Source organism: Schistocerca nitens, chromosome 3 (genome assembly GCF_023898315.1).
Source record: "Schistocerca nitens isolate TAMUIC-IGC-003100 chromosome 3, iqSchNite1.1, whole genome shotgun sequence".
In the NCBI taxonomy this organism is placed as follows: domain Eukaryota; kingdom Metazoa; phylum Arthropoda; class Insecta; order Orthoptera; family Acrididae; genus Schistocerca; species Schistocerca nitens.
Window position 1 is genome coordinate 605,137,741 of NC_064616.1, and position 18,744 is coordinate 605,156,484.

The 18,744-nt window shown below is 40.3% G+C and overlaps 1 protein-coding gene across 1 annotated transcript in view; it reads left to right on the top strand.

Annotated features, from left to right (window-relative positions):
• Positions 1-18,744, top strand: part of LOC126248535 (hemicentin-1-like) — an 838,517-nt gene that overhangs the window by 695,315 nt on the left and 124,458 nt on the right. The window contains exons 45-46 of the mRNA XM_049949594.1: positions 3,625-3,798; positions 17,382-17,520. Of these exons, the coding sequence (XP_049805551.1) occupies positions 3,625-3,798; positions 17,382-17,520 (313 nt within the window). The remainder of the gene's footprint in view (positions 1-3,624; positions 3,799-17,381; positions 17,521-18,744) is intronic.

Below are 18,744 nucleotides of genomic sequence, written 5' to 3' on the forward strand. Positions count from 1 at the left end.
ACAAGCACCTTTAAACAAAATGGTTAAAATATAGATTCTTTTAATATTTGAGTGAGTCAAATGAAAAAATTAAACGTATTTTTGCATGTGATTTACTGAACAAAAGTGGAACAAAAACATTTCACCTTTTGAAATAGTCTCCCTGACATTCAACGCACTTCCTCCAGTGCACAAGAAGTACACAGACTTCACTAGAAAAAAATTATTGTGATAGTGTGTGCAGCTACTCATGCACCATCTGCTACGCCACCTGGGATTAGCCGAGCGGTCTAAGGCACTGCAGTCATGGACTGAGCGGCTAGTCCCGGCAGAGGTTTGAGTCCTCCCTCGGGCATGGGTGTGTGTGTTTGTCCTTAGGATAATTTAGGTTAAGTAGTGTGTAAGCGTAGGGACTGATGACCTTAGCAGTTAAGTCCCATAAGATTTCACACACATTTCAATATTTGAACCATCTGCTACATTTCTTCAGTGGAATGAGATTTCTTTCCTATTTGAGTTGTCCAAACATGTGCTTATCACTTCAGACAAGGTTTGGAGAGTATTGCAGATGTGTAAGAGTATGAAAGTGAAGGTCAATAGTAATTGCAAGTCTTTAACAGGCACTACGAGGTTAAGAACTACCGTTGTGAAAAATGACACTGGCATTCATAATTTCCATGGCAGTTTCATTTGATTGCAGATTGAGTATGATTTTTCAACAACTCAGAATATGATGTGCTGATCATCATGTTTCCTCGAACCATATAGTGTTGCAAGATGACTCACTGCTCATCCCAAAAGAGAGGCAGCAAAACATTCTATGCAGATGCCTGCACATGGAACTTCATGGATTTTGGTGCTGACTCATTTTGTTTTGGGTTGGTAGGAGACCCAGGTTTCAACTCTTGTAACAATTCTTAGAAAGGAAGCTGTCACCTTCTGCTTCAAAGCCCTGCAATACTTCACAGATGTCAATATGTTACTGTTGCAGTTCTGGAGTGAGATGCTGTGGCACTCACCTTGCAGACTCTTTGTAGAACCTAAGCACTCTTAACTTCCTACTCCATTCATACACTCGCTACAGTGACAAACACGCCACACCATACTGGATTGCTGTTCTTTATTGGTGCATTTTGCAAGTGGGGCAGCCATTGTAAACTGGTACTGTGGCAGTGTTTCACTTGTCTGTAGTATGCTCCCACTTGCTCACCAGTCTTTGAAGCCCTTGTAGCTGTATTCCCAACTTACAGAACAATAGTGTGGGAAATTTAATCTTTATTAGGTTTATGAGGTTTTCATTTGACTCCACAGTAATATAGGAGTGAAGCTGGTGGAAACTAGCTGGGGCATCAATTAGTCAATGTTCTGGTATGTGATTCAGGACCTCAGGTTCTCAGCTACAAGGTACCATGTGCCTTTTGATAAAGTAGCATCCATTCAAATGAAATCACTGTACAGTTATTCACTGTTGCCAGAAATACTGCAGTTGGTTTGCCTCAGCAAGAAATATGTCTATTTTTTTAATCACTGTCGGTGTGAATATACTCAAAAGCTACAAATAAGATCATTATGGTAGAGTACATTCTCAGTGTTCTGTTTAAAATTAGAGCTTGCAATAAAATGTATAATATAATTGCCAATAGCGGTATTACACTTTTTCCCAGAGAATCTGATGGACATTGACTGCCTTCACCACCATAGTAATGCATGCAATTGAAAAGAGTGACAAGGAGACAGTAGAAAAGATCAGCAATATTTAATTTGTAGTTAATTAAAGCTTAGCACAGTTGCTGCTGAGTAGTGTTATATGGTACTCAGCTCAGTTAGATTAGTGTGGAAGACTCTGAAATGGTACAGAAAGTTCATTTTCCACATGCTGGATCTGTAAATTTTAATTTCCCATACTCTCAACAGGTTGAAATGTCAATAGCAGAATTTCGTCTGTCTTTGACAAGAGAATTTGTAGACTTATATGCAGGAGAATATTCAAAAATAAAAATAAAAGTAACAGAAGTGCCAATACATGACTGTACAGTTCACTAAAAACTGAAGGTGCACCATGAAACCAGATACGTATATTGAAACATGGAACAATCCATTACATGCTGTAGACTGGTATTGGAACTGTCATTGATTGTTAGATCAAAAGTGCTGACAATGGGGTGTATCAGAGGAACATTCAACTGAGCAAACTAATAAGTTATGAGACTGAATTGACAGCAATTGCTTACCTGCAGGAGGAAAAATGTGTAGTATTGGTGACAGACACACATAAAAGAAAACATGATACAGTACCTAGCCTTTGAAACTGATGGTTCCTCCATCATGGAGTAGAGTTGGTGAGGTTGGAGAAGGTTAAAAAGGAAAAGCAAGTGACTCAGACTGAGGATGATGAAGCCCCTTTAATGAGGAGAATCATCACCCTTATTACAGGTGTTTCCCTCTCATCCTGGCATCTGAATGATAGAGATTGGCTTCCTTTTTTCTGCTGTAGTTCCACGAGTGTGATGAGTCTGAGAATGGTGGCACAACTCATTGACTTGTTGTCTCTTACAGAAGTGTGCAGCAGTGGAAGGCTAGTCAAGATTTAACATGATCAATTGTCAGGATCAGATGGTCTATAATGAATCTGTCCGTTATGAGACTGTGTAAGATGAATGGTAAATGGTGCAGGTAATACAAATGCAAATGTGCTCCAATAGAGGACAAGTGGTCTTGAAAAAGTGCAGTGCTATAGCCCATACTTCAGACAATAACCATACAAAGTTCTTCCTGTGCAGACAAAAATGGTTGTATTCTTGCTTATTCCACCTCCACCTTGACAAAACATATGTGATTAGTCAAACAAAAACTGGGCGCAGGTCAATGTCAGTGTCATTTTCCAGTGAACAAGAAGTGCACTATTAGTATATTCTTTTGTTCATAGTAACTTGTGTTTATGAGCTAATAGTGAATTGTGTAGCTGATAATTCATTTTGGCAACTTTTTTTTGAGGACTGTTATAAATTTATTTTAATAATTAATAACCATTTAGAGAATACACTTTGTCCTTATGACCTGTTTCCATATTCTCTCATCATAGGCTCAGTGAGGTGTGTGTGTGTGTGTGTGAGAGAGAGAGAGAGAGAGAGAGAGAGAGAGAGAGAGAGTGCATGCATGTTTGTAGAACAATATTCAGTGCTGACTGATCAGTCATTGTATTGACAAACAACAACTGTCATGCCAAACTGTTGCACATGTAGTGACTGTACCTGACAATAGATTCAAGTGATGAGTTTCCAGTTAAATGGACTATGATGGAGACTTGTGACCTGCAAGCTCCTAGATGACATCACAGGACTTGTTCACAAATTTAATGCAAGTACACCAAGCTCATTTCTGATCTCTGCTGAGAGACCTGTCTTTCCTTTTTAATGTTCTCCAACCTCTCTCCCTCTCTATTCTCCAGTGAAGGAACTATTAGTTCCAAAGCCTAGCTAGCTTGTCACTTTCACTTTTCTATGTATTTATTAGGGATACTACATATCCCTCCTCCTAAAGATAAGTACTGACAAAGGGTGGAGTGTGTTGTTTCATCAGATTTATGCACTTTGTATTAACATAAACATAGCAGCATTTAAGATCTCTCTGTTTCATGTTTTACAGGTTGAAAAATGCATATTAAGAAGCTGTGATAATGTACCAATGTATGCTGCTCTTCGGATAAGAGGACATTTGAATGGAGAAAATCTAACTGATTATGTGATCTCTGCTAATATTTCGGATTTTGGTTTGAAGAGAACAATTGAAGCATCTGTCAGTGACGTTTTAAAACAACAGGTAAATATTGGACATTAAAAATACAATATTTTCTGCTTGCAGTGGTACTATTTAGAATTTATACATTCTTAAATTACATTTGTTTATTCAGCAGTGAGTGCTACAGCCACATTATATTTTCAGATTTCCTATTGCTTCCTTAGTCAGTTTTCTGTCATAGATGGCTCTCTTCACTTTTGTAAACAATACTATTGAAGACAGTTAAACACAGTCTCAGGACTTGTACTTAAATAAATACATTTAATAATGATCAGACACTGCTGATAAACTTGTAAGACACTTATGAATATATTCATAAATGCTATTAGTCACTTGTTCTCTTCAAAAATTACACACTTACTTACTTATACTGGCCACATAAACCACAGCTGGTCCTTGGCCTAATTCATTCCAGCCTTCCACACCTTCCTGTCAGCTGCTCCTTCATCTCCCAGATCCAGTATCTGCATGGTTGCCATGATATAATCCTTCCATCTCTTTTTCCCCTTGGTCTTGTTCCCTCAGCTTCTCCATCCATCACTGCCTTTATTACTGTGTTCCCACCTCTCCTCCTCACATGTCTGTACCAACTGAGTCTTTTAGTTTCCACACTTACTTCTATGTCAAGTAGTGTGTATAACTGTCTGAGCTCTCTGTTTTTGCTTATTCTCCATTGTTCATTTTCTTTCAGTGATCCATATATTTTTCTCAGTACCTTATTTTCAAAAGTGATGAGTCCCTTTTTTGTCAGGGTCCATGTCTCATATTCTTATTTTTGCCTCCCTGGATAGTAACATAGATCTTATAATGTTATGTATAGTTCCTAGCTCCTAGACATCTTCCCCCCCCCCCCCCCCCCCCAGGGTCCATGTCTCATATTCTTATTTTTGCCTGCCTGGATAGTAACATAGATCTTATAATGTTATGTATAGTTCCTAGCTCCTAGACATCTTTGCCCCCCCCCCCCCCCCCCCACAGCTTGAATTCTCATTACAATCACTTGTTCAATAAGGTTTTGTTGGTTGATTTTGACACCAAGGTATCTCAATGTGTGTGTCTTCTGTATTGTTAGGTTCCTGATTGTTATATGATTTGGTCCTAACTGAGCTCTTCTTCCTATTGCCATGAAGTTTGTTTTCTTTTCGTTTATGCTTCAACCTACTATATTAGTTTTTTCCATCAGTACAGCTTCCATTTTCTCCAAGTCTTCCACACTTTTTCATATCACCACAGTATCATCCACAAAAGCCAGAACATTTATCTTTTTCCCTATGGAGACTTCTGCACAGTCTTGTGTTACTGTCCTTAGTGTGTTGTTGAGTGCCAAATAGAACAGGGTTGGTGATATAATATCTCCCTCTCTCACTCCTGTTTTTACCAAAATGCTTCTGAGAATTCCCTGCTGTACTTCCACACTACACTTTGATTCCATCACACAGCTCTGTCAGCTTGTCTGGTATCCCACACTCTGGCATTAGCCTCCACATCCCCTCTCTATCAGTGCTGCAATATGCTTTATTGAAGTCTATAAACATACAGGAGGTATCCTGAGTGTGCTCCCAGTTCTTATCTAATATTTGCCTTAGTGTGAATATTTGGTCCGTTGTTGAATTACCATTTCTGAACCCTGCTTGTCCTGTGTCTAATATTTCTTCGGTGTATGGGTTGAGCCTGTTCAGTATAATTCTTGATATTATTTTATAGCACATGCATAGCAGAGACATCCCTCTATAGTTTGTGTCAACATTTTGTCTCCGTTCATATATGTGGGACATACAGCAACAGTTTTCTATTCCTCTGCCATTACTTCTTTCCTCCACACCTCTTTTATCAATTCGGCTTGCCATTCATATGTTTTGTCTCCCACTTCTTTGATGAGCTCTGCTGATATCATGTCTATGCCTGGGGCCTTGCCATTTTTCAGTCTTTTTATTGCCTCCTTCACCTCTCTCAGAGTTAGTCCTTCAACTAATGGTTGTACATTCTGGTTGTTTTCTGCTCTGTTTTCTTGTCATAGGTGTCTGCTGAATTGTTCAGCAGTTCTTTTGAGTAACTCCTCCAGTTCTGTAGATCTGCTTCACTTTTAGTGACCAGTTTGAAAACTATAAACAAAAAATTAATGTTTATTTCTCTACCTCATGTATTTTACTTCTTTTGGTTTTTTGGGTATTGTTACACTTTAATGTCAAGGATGGGATCAGTAATGTTACTTCACTTCTCATTTTTCTCATTATGATTGTTAATTACTTTAACGTCATATTTGTTTGTTCCTCAATAGTTGCATCAGATTTAAAGTCACTGTAATAAACACATTGTTTCTGGAAGCTGTGTAAATGCAGGCCTCTGATGTACACTCAAATTGTTGAAAAAAATTGTGTAGGGGATCAATGTAAAAGTGACTGTATAAGCTCTAAACTATTCCAATATGAAGTCCATCTCTCCTGTATACAAAGGCAACAGCCAAGCAATGAGGTGTAACAGCTTCTACTTAGAAATTGTTAAGATTTTCAGTTGCAGCTGTAATATAATTTATTACAGCATCACATGGAGTGCAATGTGTAACATCAACATCTGCTTCTTTAGGTACAAATCTCAGTATTATCAGAAAGTGATGTAAGTTCCTGCAGTTATACAAAGCCTTTGCCCTCAGTTTTTATTATTATTATTATTATTATTATTATTATTATTATTATTATCAGTATCAGGGAGTGAGAAAGAACAGACTAGAACACATATGTGGAAATAGGATACTGAGGTGTACTAGAACCTCTACCAAAAGATGTGTGACATGATTGTACATTATTTGTTTTATTGCATAGATTGAGAACATCAAGAGCAGACTGCTAGTCCTCACTTTCTCTCCATCAGATATCTTCTCTGTGGGATGTCAGAGGTTTTGACCTCTTGAAGCTCTCAATGGTCCCACACATACAACATATATGGTGATGTTCAGTTAGTGCAGCTGTAGGAGAAACATTTGCCACCAAATAAACACTATCTTTATTGCTTCCAAAATCTTTCAGTTCTTAATCAAGACACCAGGAACCTCATACACTGATTCTATCTCAAGAATAACTAACATATAAAATTCTAGTACTTCAACTGAACTGATCTTTTACAGTGATCTCCACCTACAACACCTAAGCTCTGTTAGTAGACCTACTCATCAGTTCTGAATGTGCTACAGTGTTCATGATTTCATCATTTTTTGATGAATTGTTGTTCATCATAAGTGATTCAGTCTTCCTTGCTACAAGTCTGTACCAACCTCTGTCAATATTCTGTACATAATGAATAAGGTTTTGATTTCACAAAATTAGTCATCTTGTCTTGACAGCATACTGTTGCTTGTGACAATTTTCTGCCGTGTTTATGAAAATCGCACTCATATTTCCAAATGATCATTTACCAGAAGAGGTTAGTCTATTGTAAATCAAGTACTTTTTGCATTTCCTTGCACGCTACAATGTTCTCTTTTTAGAGCAGGTATCATTTTAGTCCAATTTCATCATATTACTTATTGTCTTATTACCAATTCTATGTGATTTACCAGCCATGGCAGGACAGACAGCATCCATTTGACAGTAATATTACTACAGTAAAATCAATACAGTATTGCAATTTAAACTATGATACTAAAATGCATACTATGAAAAATAAAACTAAGATCTAGCGTACAATATACTTAACAGTTTTGGGCTCTCATAAGCCCATCCTCAGGTGTCTCAACTGTGCAGTGGCCCCCGAGTGCTGCAGTGACGTGTACTAGGCACGGTGTGCTACCTATGAGCACAGAACAGTCCTGTATAGAGGCCCTTTTACAGATCCCTGTGTCACATTGTGTTTTAACTTCATTTCATCTGAGTCTGATCCTTGCACTGATACAATCTATTGTCTGTTATTTAGGTAGGATTTGAGAGTTTGTAGAACAGTTCCCCCAATAGCATATGATTTTTGCTTGCTGAGCAAGACCTTATGTGGAATACAATCAATTGCCTTACTAATGTCACGGAGTACCAGTGCTATAGATGCCTTGTCTTCAGAACTGTGACTTATGTCTGTAACTAATTCATGTACTGCTGTTGTAGTTGACTTGCCCTTCTGGAAGCAGTTCAACGTTTCATAAAAGAGGCTACTTCCATCAAAATAATTTATAAGCTGACCTTTCATTATGGACTCAATCACGTTAGCTAGCACTGGTGTTCTAGATATAAGCCTGTAGCTTGACACTTCATGTGGATTACCTTTCTTTAATCTGGTACTGTGCATGCTTCATTCATAAAGTCTGGAAATTCCCTTACATGGAGGCATTTATTTATTACTAGTGTCACTTGTTGAACAATTTCATAGACTATAATTTTCAAATATGGTACCAATATCATAGACTATAGTTTTCGAATATGGTGCAAGATATGTGATAAATAGCAGGGCTTCCTCAGTGTTTGTAAGTTTTTTCTATTTTTATTGTGTCTTTGGGATACACTTTTTTCCACATTACTATCCTCCATTTATTTCGAAATTTCACAGCAACTGCAGGACCTATTCCAAAGTCAGGAATTTCACCTACTGTGTTTTTAACTAGGTTTATAAAATACTCATTAAATTCACCTGGACTGCAGGAATTAGAGCAAGAGGTGGGCTTTGGCCTATGTTCATTATTCAAATCACACACTGCCTTGCAAGGATTGTCAAGTTTTTCAATAAATCTGGCATTTGTTTCCCTTCCTTGATTTCTCTTCTTCTTTTCTGTGCATCTTGTAAATAATTGCAGTATAGTCTATGTGTAATGTCAATATCTTTGGTGACTTTGAGTTTGTTATTTTGTAGTTTTACAATGAATTTCATATTAGCTAATTTAGTGGTATACCAGCTCTTTAGTTTGACAGTTTCTGTGTGTATTTTGCTTTGGCATTGGATTTCTCTTGGGTTTTAGTTCAAAATTTTCATCAACTTTGGCTTTAAGAGCCAGGAGCAAGGAACTGGATCTATCATTTGGTGCCAATTCTTCAGACATTTGAAGACAATCTGTAGAAGACTCTGCAGTTTTGAAATCATCCAAACTTTTCTTTATAATATCACTACTTCTGAACACATCATTAGAATACCATCTGGGAATTTGTTGGGTAATTACTCAGTTTGTCTGTTACTGAATGTGATCTGCAAGCATACAGTCAGCCACACTTACTTTGTAGTCCCAAAATATTTAGGTGTGTGACAATTGTATCGAGACAGACATCTCCTCTTATTGGCAGATAACTTGGCACAAATAGTCCATAGCTGCTTAAGTTCACAAAAGCTCTCTAAGGCAATTTTGCTCCTAGGCACTCTAGATGACTGCTTTCCACATTACTGATAAACTTTTTAAATCAGCTTTGTGGTGAATTTTAAGTTATTTATGTCAGTTTTCTTGCCACTTAGCTTACTATTTCCACACACAGACACACCACTATGGATAGAAGTTTCTCTACACCACATATTCAATACATCCAAGTATTCAGTATCCCAGTATTGCCACAAGGACCTGAAGGTATCTTACTTATGGTATTATCTATGAAATTCACTCAAAATTAGTATTCTTCATTTAGTATCTGACTGTGATTTGGGTTCCCTATACAGCCTGAGTATCAATGTGGAAGAAAGGTCAAGGGTGCTCGGGTTTCATACCACAGCTTTTGTTACATGCTACTCAGGTGGGGGAGGGCCACTGGGCAGTTTCAGGTAAAATAGTAAGCAGCTGGAAAGAACCAAATGGGTGATGACAAACTGAACACAAATCCATAAAGACAAAACTGAGAGGAATGTAAAGTCAAGAATCTTCAACAACACACAAACAAAACCTGAATTGCACACCAAAAGAAATGTCCAAGCACAAGCATGTCACTGTGTATCAGTAGTAACATTAGCAACCAGAAAACTTTCGCTGCAACAACACAACTGTGTGAGAAATGCACCAGGGTGTGTAGCCAACTAATGTGGAGTCCACACTGCTCTTGGTGCATCCGTAAAACCATAAAGTCTGTATAGACATTGGTAGTCTGTTCATCTTGGTATTAAGGTCTGAATCCAGTGAAAATACTTAATCCCTCTCCTCTTTAACAGCAGCATAGTGTCAAAAAGAACTAGACCTGAGTTTCGCCCACTGTGGCAATGGGAGCCTTGTGTGGCTAGCCCTTCCAGTAGCTCCAATGGCATCTAAATTTCCAGAGTTTCTATCCCCACAGCATCTTGTGCATTCATTGTCTCATTCACTGGAGGCTGTGGGTGCTGTTGGGGCATTCAGACTGTCAGCACTAGCAGTGTTCGAGGAAGTGACTAAGTCTCCAAGGGTTACCAGTGTTGTGCTGATTCAGTTGATGGCTACAGCCACTGCTGGGAATGGTGGTGTGGGTGCAGCTTGTAGTGGCTCTTTGGCCATGTCCAGTGTGTGAACCTAGGAGTGCCAGCTGCTTGTGTGGCAGGCCTGAAACTGTGGTCAACAAGACTGGTGGGGCTGCAGTTCCTTGCACTGGCTCGAGGAGTGGGGTGGCTCCTTCTATGTCACAAAAACAACTGGTTTTGATGATGGATCAGATGCTCCTGCCCACACAGAACAGGGATCATTTGGCACCTCTTATGGCCGAGAATGATGCCTGGCATCCAACCTGGCTTCTGGCTGAATATGCAAGGCCCCTCAGCAGCATTCTACTATCAGCAGGATGTGTAACTAGGGCTCGGGGTTTGCAGGGCAGGATGCAGCAGATTCAGGAGTGTGCATGACCTACATCCATGCAGTACCTCAGCTAGGCCTTTGTACATGGACTGGGGTGGACTGAGAATTGCAAGAGATTCTGTTAATGTCTCATTAGTGGGCATCAACCCTGGTGTCTTCCTCATTTGTACCGTGACAGTTCTGACCATCCTCTACACTTCTGAGTTTAATATTGGGTCAAAATAGGTAGTGATCAGGTGCTGTATTCTGTTGCATTGGCAGAATGCTTCAAGTTCTGCCAAAACAAAATGATGTCAACTGTCAAGTACTAAGGTGTGGGGGGCCTCTGTTTATGACGAAAATGGTAGCGAGTGCTCTGATCATAGCATGTGTTGCCATAGAAGTGACTTGCACCACTTACGATAAATTAGAGAGCGCATCCACCACCATCAACCATATGAAACCCTGAAAAGGACTGGCAAAGTCTATGAGTACCCTCTCCCAAGGGTGCTCAGGCTGGGGTCATGGGGAAACTCCCCCCCCCCCCTCCGTGGGATGTATGCAGCAACTGAAGGATGTGGCCACAGAGTCTAAGTGGAATGATGTGAGATTGAGCATCTTCTGCAGATAGTGTCACATCTTTCTGAATAACATTCAGCCTATGTTTCATAGCAAAATAATTTTACAGTGCTGGGCCAGCAAAATAATTTTGCAATGCTGGGCCTGATGTTTTTGAGAGACTCCCTGGCCAAACACTTTGCACCACTGACCTGACTCTACGCAGGAGGGGATTCTGGCTAGTAGCCAGTGCTATTTTGCAATCAGTGATTCAGAAATCTTGAAAGGTCTGATGTACAGTCTCATGTTGGGCAAAACACGCTGCTTCCAGTTGGTCAAATTCAATGCCAGGGCCAATGAGAATGCGAGATAATGCATTGGCGTTTATATGCTGAAAATGAGTGTCATAATGGTAATAATTCAAGTGTAGAGCCCATGTTGTAAACTCTGTGCCATTTTGTCTGGAATGTGGGAACCTTGACTAAAAAAAAGAATGAGAGGTTAGTGGTCTGTAATCAAATGTAAATTATTCCTGTATAGGAAAACAAAGAATTTTTAACACTATACAAAATGGCCAATGCCTCTTCTCAATTTGTGAATAATTTTTCTGCACCCATGAGAGAGTTTTAGACTCAAAAGCTATTGGTTGCTCTGTAACATCATAATTCTTGTGCAAAATAATGGTCCTAAACCTGTATTGCTATGCATCAGTTGCAAGGGTCATGAGATCGTCTGGTGTGAATGTCGCTAAGTGTTGGGGCGATGTCAGGTGTTTTCAACTGCAAGAATACTTTGTGAACTTTGGTAGACCAAATGCACGTAATGCCCTTCTTGTTCAAATGGTTCAATGGGTCTGCGAAGTGAGCTACATGGGGAATGAACTTTGCATAGTAGTTCACCTTCCCAAAAAAGATTGCAGTTTCTTTAAGTTTGTTGGGGCTGGAAATGACTCATTTGCATCAACATGCTCAGCTGTCAGCATGATCCCTTTGTTGCTTGACATATGCCCCAAGTACTATACAGATGGTGCAAAGAACATGCATTTGTCTAGGTTACACTGGAGCTCATTCGCCAAGAGCCATCGAAATAGTTTTTGTAAATTTTACAAGTGTTTTTCCTAAGTAACACCCATCACCCATATGTCATCCAAATAGTTTATGCACTTCAGAATACTGCGTGTAAGTTGCTCTGTGTACCTTTGAAAAATTCCTGATGCTGAAGTGACCCCAAAAGGCAATCTCTTGCATTGATACATTCTTCTAGAGGTAATTATAAGTTTGCATCCTTCAAATTAGTCTTTGAAAAATACTGGACCCTTCTAAGTTTGCTAAAAGTTCCTCTGGCGAAGGCTCCCTGAAGTTCAATAGTAATGATTCTAAATCCTGGAATTGTACTGAGCTGGACACCAGGTTAACCTCATCCAGTACGTGCAAACAAAATGCAGCGAATACATCTAAACCCAAAATTTTACAGCAAAAAGTGAACTTATGACCAACAATGAAATATGCACTTCACACTCTTTGGCCCGACAAAACATTAGTTGGAATAACTCCCTGAAGTTCAATAGTAATGATTCTAAATCCTGGAATTGTACTGAGCTGGACACCAGGTTAACCTCATCCAGTACGTGCAAACAAAATGCAGCGAATACATCTAAACCCAAAATTTTACAGCAAAAAGTGAACTTATGACCAACAGAGTGATTCAGCACTTGACATTCTTGTATTTTTCCCATAGAGTAATTCCCCCTCACAAAGGGATCTGTTGCTGGCTATATTACATAATCTGCCACTGCAGTGGGTGCAAACAGGAAGGATCGAAACACTGGCAGGATTCCTGATTAATCAGGGAAACTAAAGCCTTTATATCCACCTAGAATTGGGTCATAATATCATTTATATCCAACTCAATTAGAAGTTTATTAGGTACTTGGCCAGGTTCTGCTGAGACTGGAGCAAGTAAACATCAATTCTTGGTCAGGTTCTACTGCCCACAGTGTGTTGGCTAATACCAGTGCATCACCCCATGGTACTGTTTTCCTTCTCTGACACAGTGCTGCTAAGTGCCCTTACTTGCAACAGGCACAGAATGTGTCAAAAAAAATGCCAACACTGGCAACAAGCATTTTTTGTCCAACAGACTGGACAGGACTCATGTGTCAGTGGGGGTGAATCTGATGCTAGGGGAATCTTTTCTTATCATCTAAGAAACATGCTCTATGTTGAGACACTAAGCTAGATTGTGTCTGCTTATTAAGTCAGTTGAAATCTACTTGCAAACAAGAAACATTTACTGGTGCGAGACTCACACCCTGAGTTCATCCAGGCAACTAAGTTATTGGCACCTGGCAATGCTGAGCTATTTGCCAACTATCTAAAAACCAACATTTGGAAATATGATTCCATAGCTAGAGTGTGGACCTCCCTGTTTGGTGCTAATCTTACAACTATGTATCTGATTACAGAATCAGCATATGAGACACTGTAATTCATATATTCAGACTTGCCTTTATGGGTGAAACCTTGCAAATCCACTATCCAGGATGTGTAAGTCTCATCACTACACTTTCTGTGTTGATTAAACTGCAGTCATACCATCCCAATATGAGTTTGATGGCAGAAATGCTCACTCAGCAAATTGCATTGTTCAGTAAATTCTCATGCCTGAGGGTCCATGTATGCACAAAGCTTTTGAATAGTTTCTTAAAGACTACTACTACTGCTGCTATGTAACAGAGCACTCTGGACTATGGGATCTGATACCGATAACCGGAAAGCTGTTGATACATCAACACAAGTGATGGGGATTCTGGCACCTCTTGCTCCCTTTCCTCAATGAAGTCGGCACAGGTTGAACCATTTCCAGCCCTAAATGATGATTAAAGTGAGAGGGTTTCAATATTACTTAGTGATTTGGATTTCCCACTGTGTCAGAGTATCAGTTTGGAGAAAAGGCCAGAAATACTTGAGTTTCATACCATGGCTGCAGCTCACTCCCCTGGAGACCACCGCTGCAGCCACAGATATATCACATGGGCCCATTGACTGATGCGAGAGTGCTAGTGAATATCGTGGCCCTGCACTTGTCCCTCAGTCTCGCTATTTAATTGAAATCTTTGATACATACCATTGATCAGTAGAGTGACTGACCATGCCCCTGTTTAAGTTTTCAATTCAGACTGCTTCCTGGACCATCTGTGTATACTTATGGTGACTTTTTCTGTGCTCTGGACTTTGCTTGTGGCCATCCGTACATCTTCATCAATCACAAGAACCTCCTGTTTGTTCCACCAGTTACAGCATCCTCAACTGTGCAAGTGATCATAAACTGTGTTTTACCTGTGAATAGAATAGAAAACTCAAGCATCATAGGTGTTAGATGTTGATCTTGTTCACACCCATACCATTGTGAAGTCCAAAATCATGAGATTAAACTTTATTCCCTCTAATGATTTAATTCTCTTTCTATTCCTGATGTAAATCTGCCACTCTGTGGGACATCTTTAATGTTTCCATTTACTTTCAGCCTACAAACTTACAGCAGAACATTTTATTACAATATATATCTTGCCTTATATGTTAAATTTAGCCACTTCTGCTATCTTAAACTTCAATATATTCTATCTCAGTAACCATGCCATCTGTGTAATTAATGCTTTCACATTTCATGGTATCTGCATCTATCTTGTGTGTCAACCAGCCTCACATGCCATATCCCATAACGCAATGAGAAGATCCCTTTTCATATGTGGTATGACCACGGATGAAAGTGTCATCAACTCACGTACCACATTTTTGTAAGACTTATTTTAAATTAAAGTTGAGTTCATTTCTAACTACCACTCAGGTTTTGCACCATAAAATATATTTCTGTTAATAGAACACTTCATTCAGTTAGAATTAATATGTTTACAGTGTAGTAGGCTATAATGTGGTGATTGAATCCTTAGAACAGAATTGGTCTGACTTTGCTCTTTATCAATATCTGCTAACACACCACTACTATCATTTTTGATACTTTATCTTAATTTCTTAATCATAAATCCACTCTTGAGCACAGATGTCTATCAGTCCCATTTCTGCTTTTTTTTTATACACTCCTGGAAATTGAAATAAGAACACCGTGAATTCATTGTCCCAGGAAGGGGAAACTTTATTGACACATTCCTGGGGTCAGATACATCACATGATCACACTGACAGAACCACAAGCACATAGACACAGGCAACAGAACATGCACAATGTCGGCACTAGTACAGTGTATATCCACCTTTCGCAGCAATGCAGGCTGCTATTCTCCCATGGAGACGATCGTAGAGATGCTGGATGTAGTCCTGTGGAACGGCTTGCCATGCCATTTCCACCTGGCGCCTCAGTTGGACCAGCGTTCGTGCCGGACGTGCAGACCACGTGAGACGACGCTTCATCCAGTCCCAAACATGCTCAATGGGGGACAGATCCGGAGATCTTGCTGGCCAGGGTAGTTGACTTACACCTTCTAGAGCACGTTGGGTGGCACGGGATACATGCGGACGTGCATTGTCCTGTTGGAACAGCAAGTTCCCTTGCCGGTCTAGGAATGGTAGAACAATGGGTTCGATGACGGTTTGGATGTACCGTGCACTATTCAGTGTCCCCTCGACGATCACCAGTGGTGTACGGCCAGTGTAGGAGATCGCTCCCCACACCATGATGCCGGGTGTTGGCCCTGTGTGCCTCGGTCATATGCAGTCCTGATTGTGGCGCTCACCTGCACGGCACCAAACACGCATACGACCATCATTGGCACCAAGGCAGAAGCGACTCTCATCGCTGAAGACGACACGTCTCCATTCGTCCCTCCATTCACGCCTGTCGCGACACCACTGGAGGCGGGCTGCACGATGTTGGGGCGTGAGCGGAAGACAGCCTAACGGTGTGCGGGACCGTAGCCCAGCTTCATGGAGACGGTTGCGAATGGTCCTCGCCGATACCCCAGGAGCAACAGTGTCCCTAATTTGCTGGGAAGTGGCGGTGCGGTCCCCTACGGCACTGCGTAGGATCCTACGGTCTTGGCGTGCATCCGTGCGTCGCTGCGGTCCGGTCCCAGGTCGACGGGCACGTGCACCTTCCGCCGACCACTGGCGACAACATCGATGTACTGTGGAGACCTCACGCCCCACGTGTTGAGCAATTTGGCGGTACGTCCACCCGGCCTCCCGCATGCCCACTATACGCCCTCGCTCAAAGTCCGTCAACTGCACATACGGTTCACGTCCACGCTGTCGCAGCATGCTACCAGTGTTAAAGACTGCGATGGAGCTCCGTATGCCACGGCAAACTGGCTGACACTGACGGCGGCGGTGCACAAATGCTGCGCAGCTAGCCCCATTCGACGGCCAACACCGCGGTTCCTGGTGTGTCCGCTGTGCCGTGCGTGTGATCATTGCTTGTACAGCCCTCTCGCAGTGTCTGGAGCAAGTAGGGTGGGTCTGACACACCGGTGTCAATGTGTTCTTTTTTCCATTTCCAGGAGTGTATAATGTAATGAGTTATGATCTACAAATTCACAATATTTCTCTGTTGTCTTTAATGCTTGCATTACCAGAATAAAATGGAACAATAAGTTATTTTTTATTTCTAGCACTGTAATCAGTCTTTGTTCTTTGGCTTGCAGGAGAAACAGTTCCAAGACATAAAATGGTAAGGGAATATTTATCATCTCAAATTTTCAGAAATTTGAAGTGCTCAAGTCATCTGTAAAAGTCTTATCTTGAACTTTTGTCGTTGTATTGAACTTTTCTTATGATTTAAAACAGACTAAATATAAAGAATGTTGTGAACTGTCTGTAAGAAAGGAAGGGATTCTCCCTATACCGGTTGTGTGTCACTTAACCACCTTTCTGAACACAAAAGAAACAAACCTCCAAAGTAACTCAACAAAAACCATCAAAGAAACAGTGGAAGTTTGGTTATGATACAGTTTATGAGGCTTGATAGGACACATCAGTTGGTAAAGCATTGTCTGGGAAGTGCAGACATCTGAGTGTGATTCTCAGTTGCTCCATTGTTTTAATCAGCCAGATACATTCACAAACCAATGTATCTTAATACTGGATTGAGGAATTGTGGTATCATAAGAAAAAATGCTCCAGTTTTTTTAGAAAACAGTTTTATTTTCTTGTCCAAGGAAATATCACTTTATTAAACTGCTTTCATATTTTCTTCTTTTTTTAATCATAAAGTTTCATAATGAACTTTATTAGTGCATATATTTATCATTTAGTCCTTTGAAATGTTGGTGACATTTTCCTCTAGTCTTTAACTTTATTTAGCTAATTTTCAGTGTAAATATTGTGTAAACTTTTTTTTATTTTTAGGGTGGCTGGTTTCCATATTTAACATTTATGCTGTCTCCTATTTCTTGGAATGCAGCATATGAAGAGGACCAAGCAGACAACGGCTACTCACTCACACATGGAAAATTTAGACAACAGTCTCAAGTTGAATTTTCTTCTGGTAAGCAGTTAAGATAAGAAGTGTATTTGATCAAATATTTGCTCATATGTTTGTACCAAATGATAGTCTTGCATACAGTTAGCATATGTGTAAGTAGTATTATATGAGAGGCAGACAAATGAAAACCCAACACTTACCACAACAGGACTATGGAATGGTTCCATTCAAAAGCAATCACCACATGTGTTTAGACGTTTATCCAAGTGGGAGATGAAATTGGATGATCATTTCCTGTATTAAACAACACAGTCAGCCACTGACTGATCTACAGTCACACCTCCTATTGAACTTCCTTGTCTGGCTGAAACCAATGTCCATACATGTCTTTCTTGAGGTGACAAAGATGTGAAAATCACACTGTGAAAGATCCATATGGTACAGTGGATGTTGCAGTGTTTCCTGATCAAATTGCTGGAGCACAGCCTTTGTCTGATTGGCAGTGTGGGATTGGGCATTATTGTGCAACAGGATGGTTCCACCTGACAGCATTCAGACAGCCTGAGGGCAATGCTTGCTCCCACCTCTCCCCCCACCAAAGAAATCCAAAGCTGTTCACACAGGTTTTCTGGTAAGGTCATGATGACCTTCTTCTTTGATTGCAGGGGCCCTCTGCTCGTCAAGTTCCTCGAGCATGAAATCACAATCAGTGTGCAGTACTACAAAGACACTTTGCAGAAACTGCAACATACCATAAAGTTAAAACACCCAGCATACTATTCTTCTCTTATGCCATATCCTTCAGTCAGATTACTCATCTAACTCCACGTGCAGTTCATGATATTCTTTCATTTCTCTGGCATTATTTGTGCGACAATGTGGTTCATCAGTCACTCTGTGTCTCAAAATGTAAACTTTTCATTTTGCTCTGTAGAATCTGCTTCAGTTTGTGTCCAGGACAATGGTGTGTTGGCGTTAAGGTGGAAGAGATAATATTTATTTATTTGCCATTGATCATTTTTCATGAAATAGGCTTCATAATATATAGATAACAGTATTGTAGTGAAATCAAAGGGTACAACTACTATCTTAAGTACTAAAATCAACATTGTTCATTTGAAATGAAGTAGTACAACCATGTTAGATGTCCTTCTCTGTAGCTGAGTGGTCAGTGTGGCTGATTGCCATATGGAGGTCCTGAGTTCAGTTGCCAGTACTGCCAACAGTTCTGCATCAGTGGGAGAGTGGTACGGGTGTACTCAGCCTCATGAGGCCACCTGAGGATCT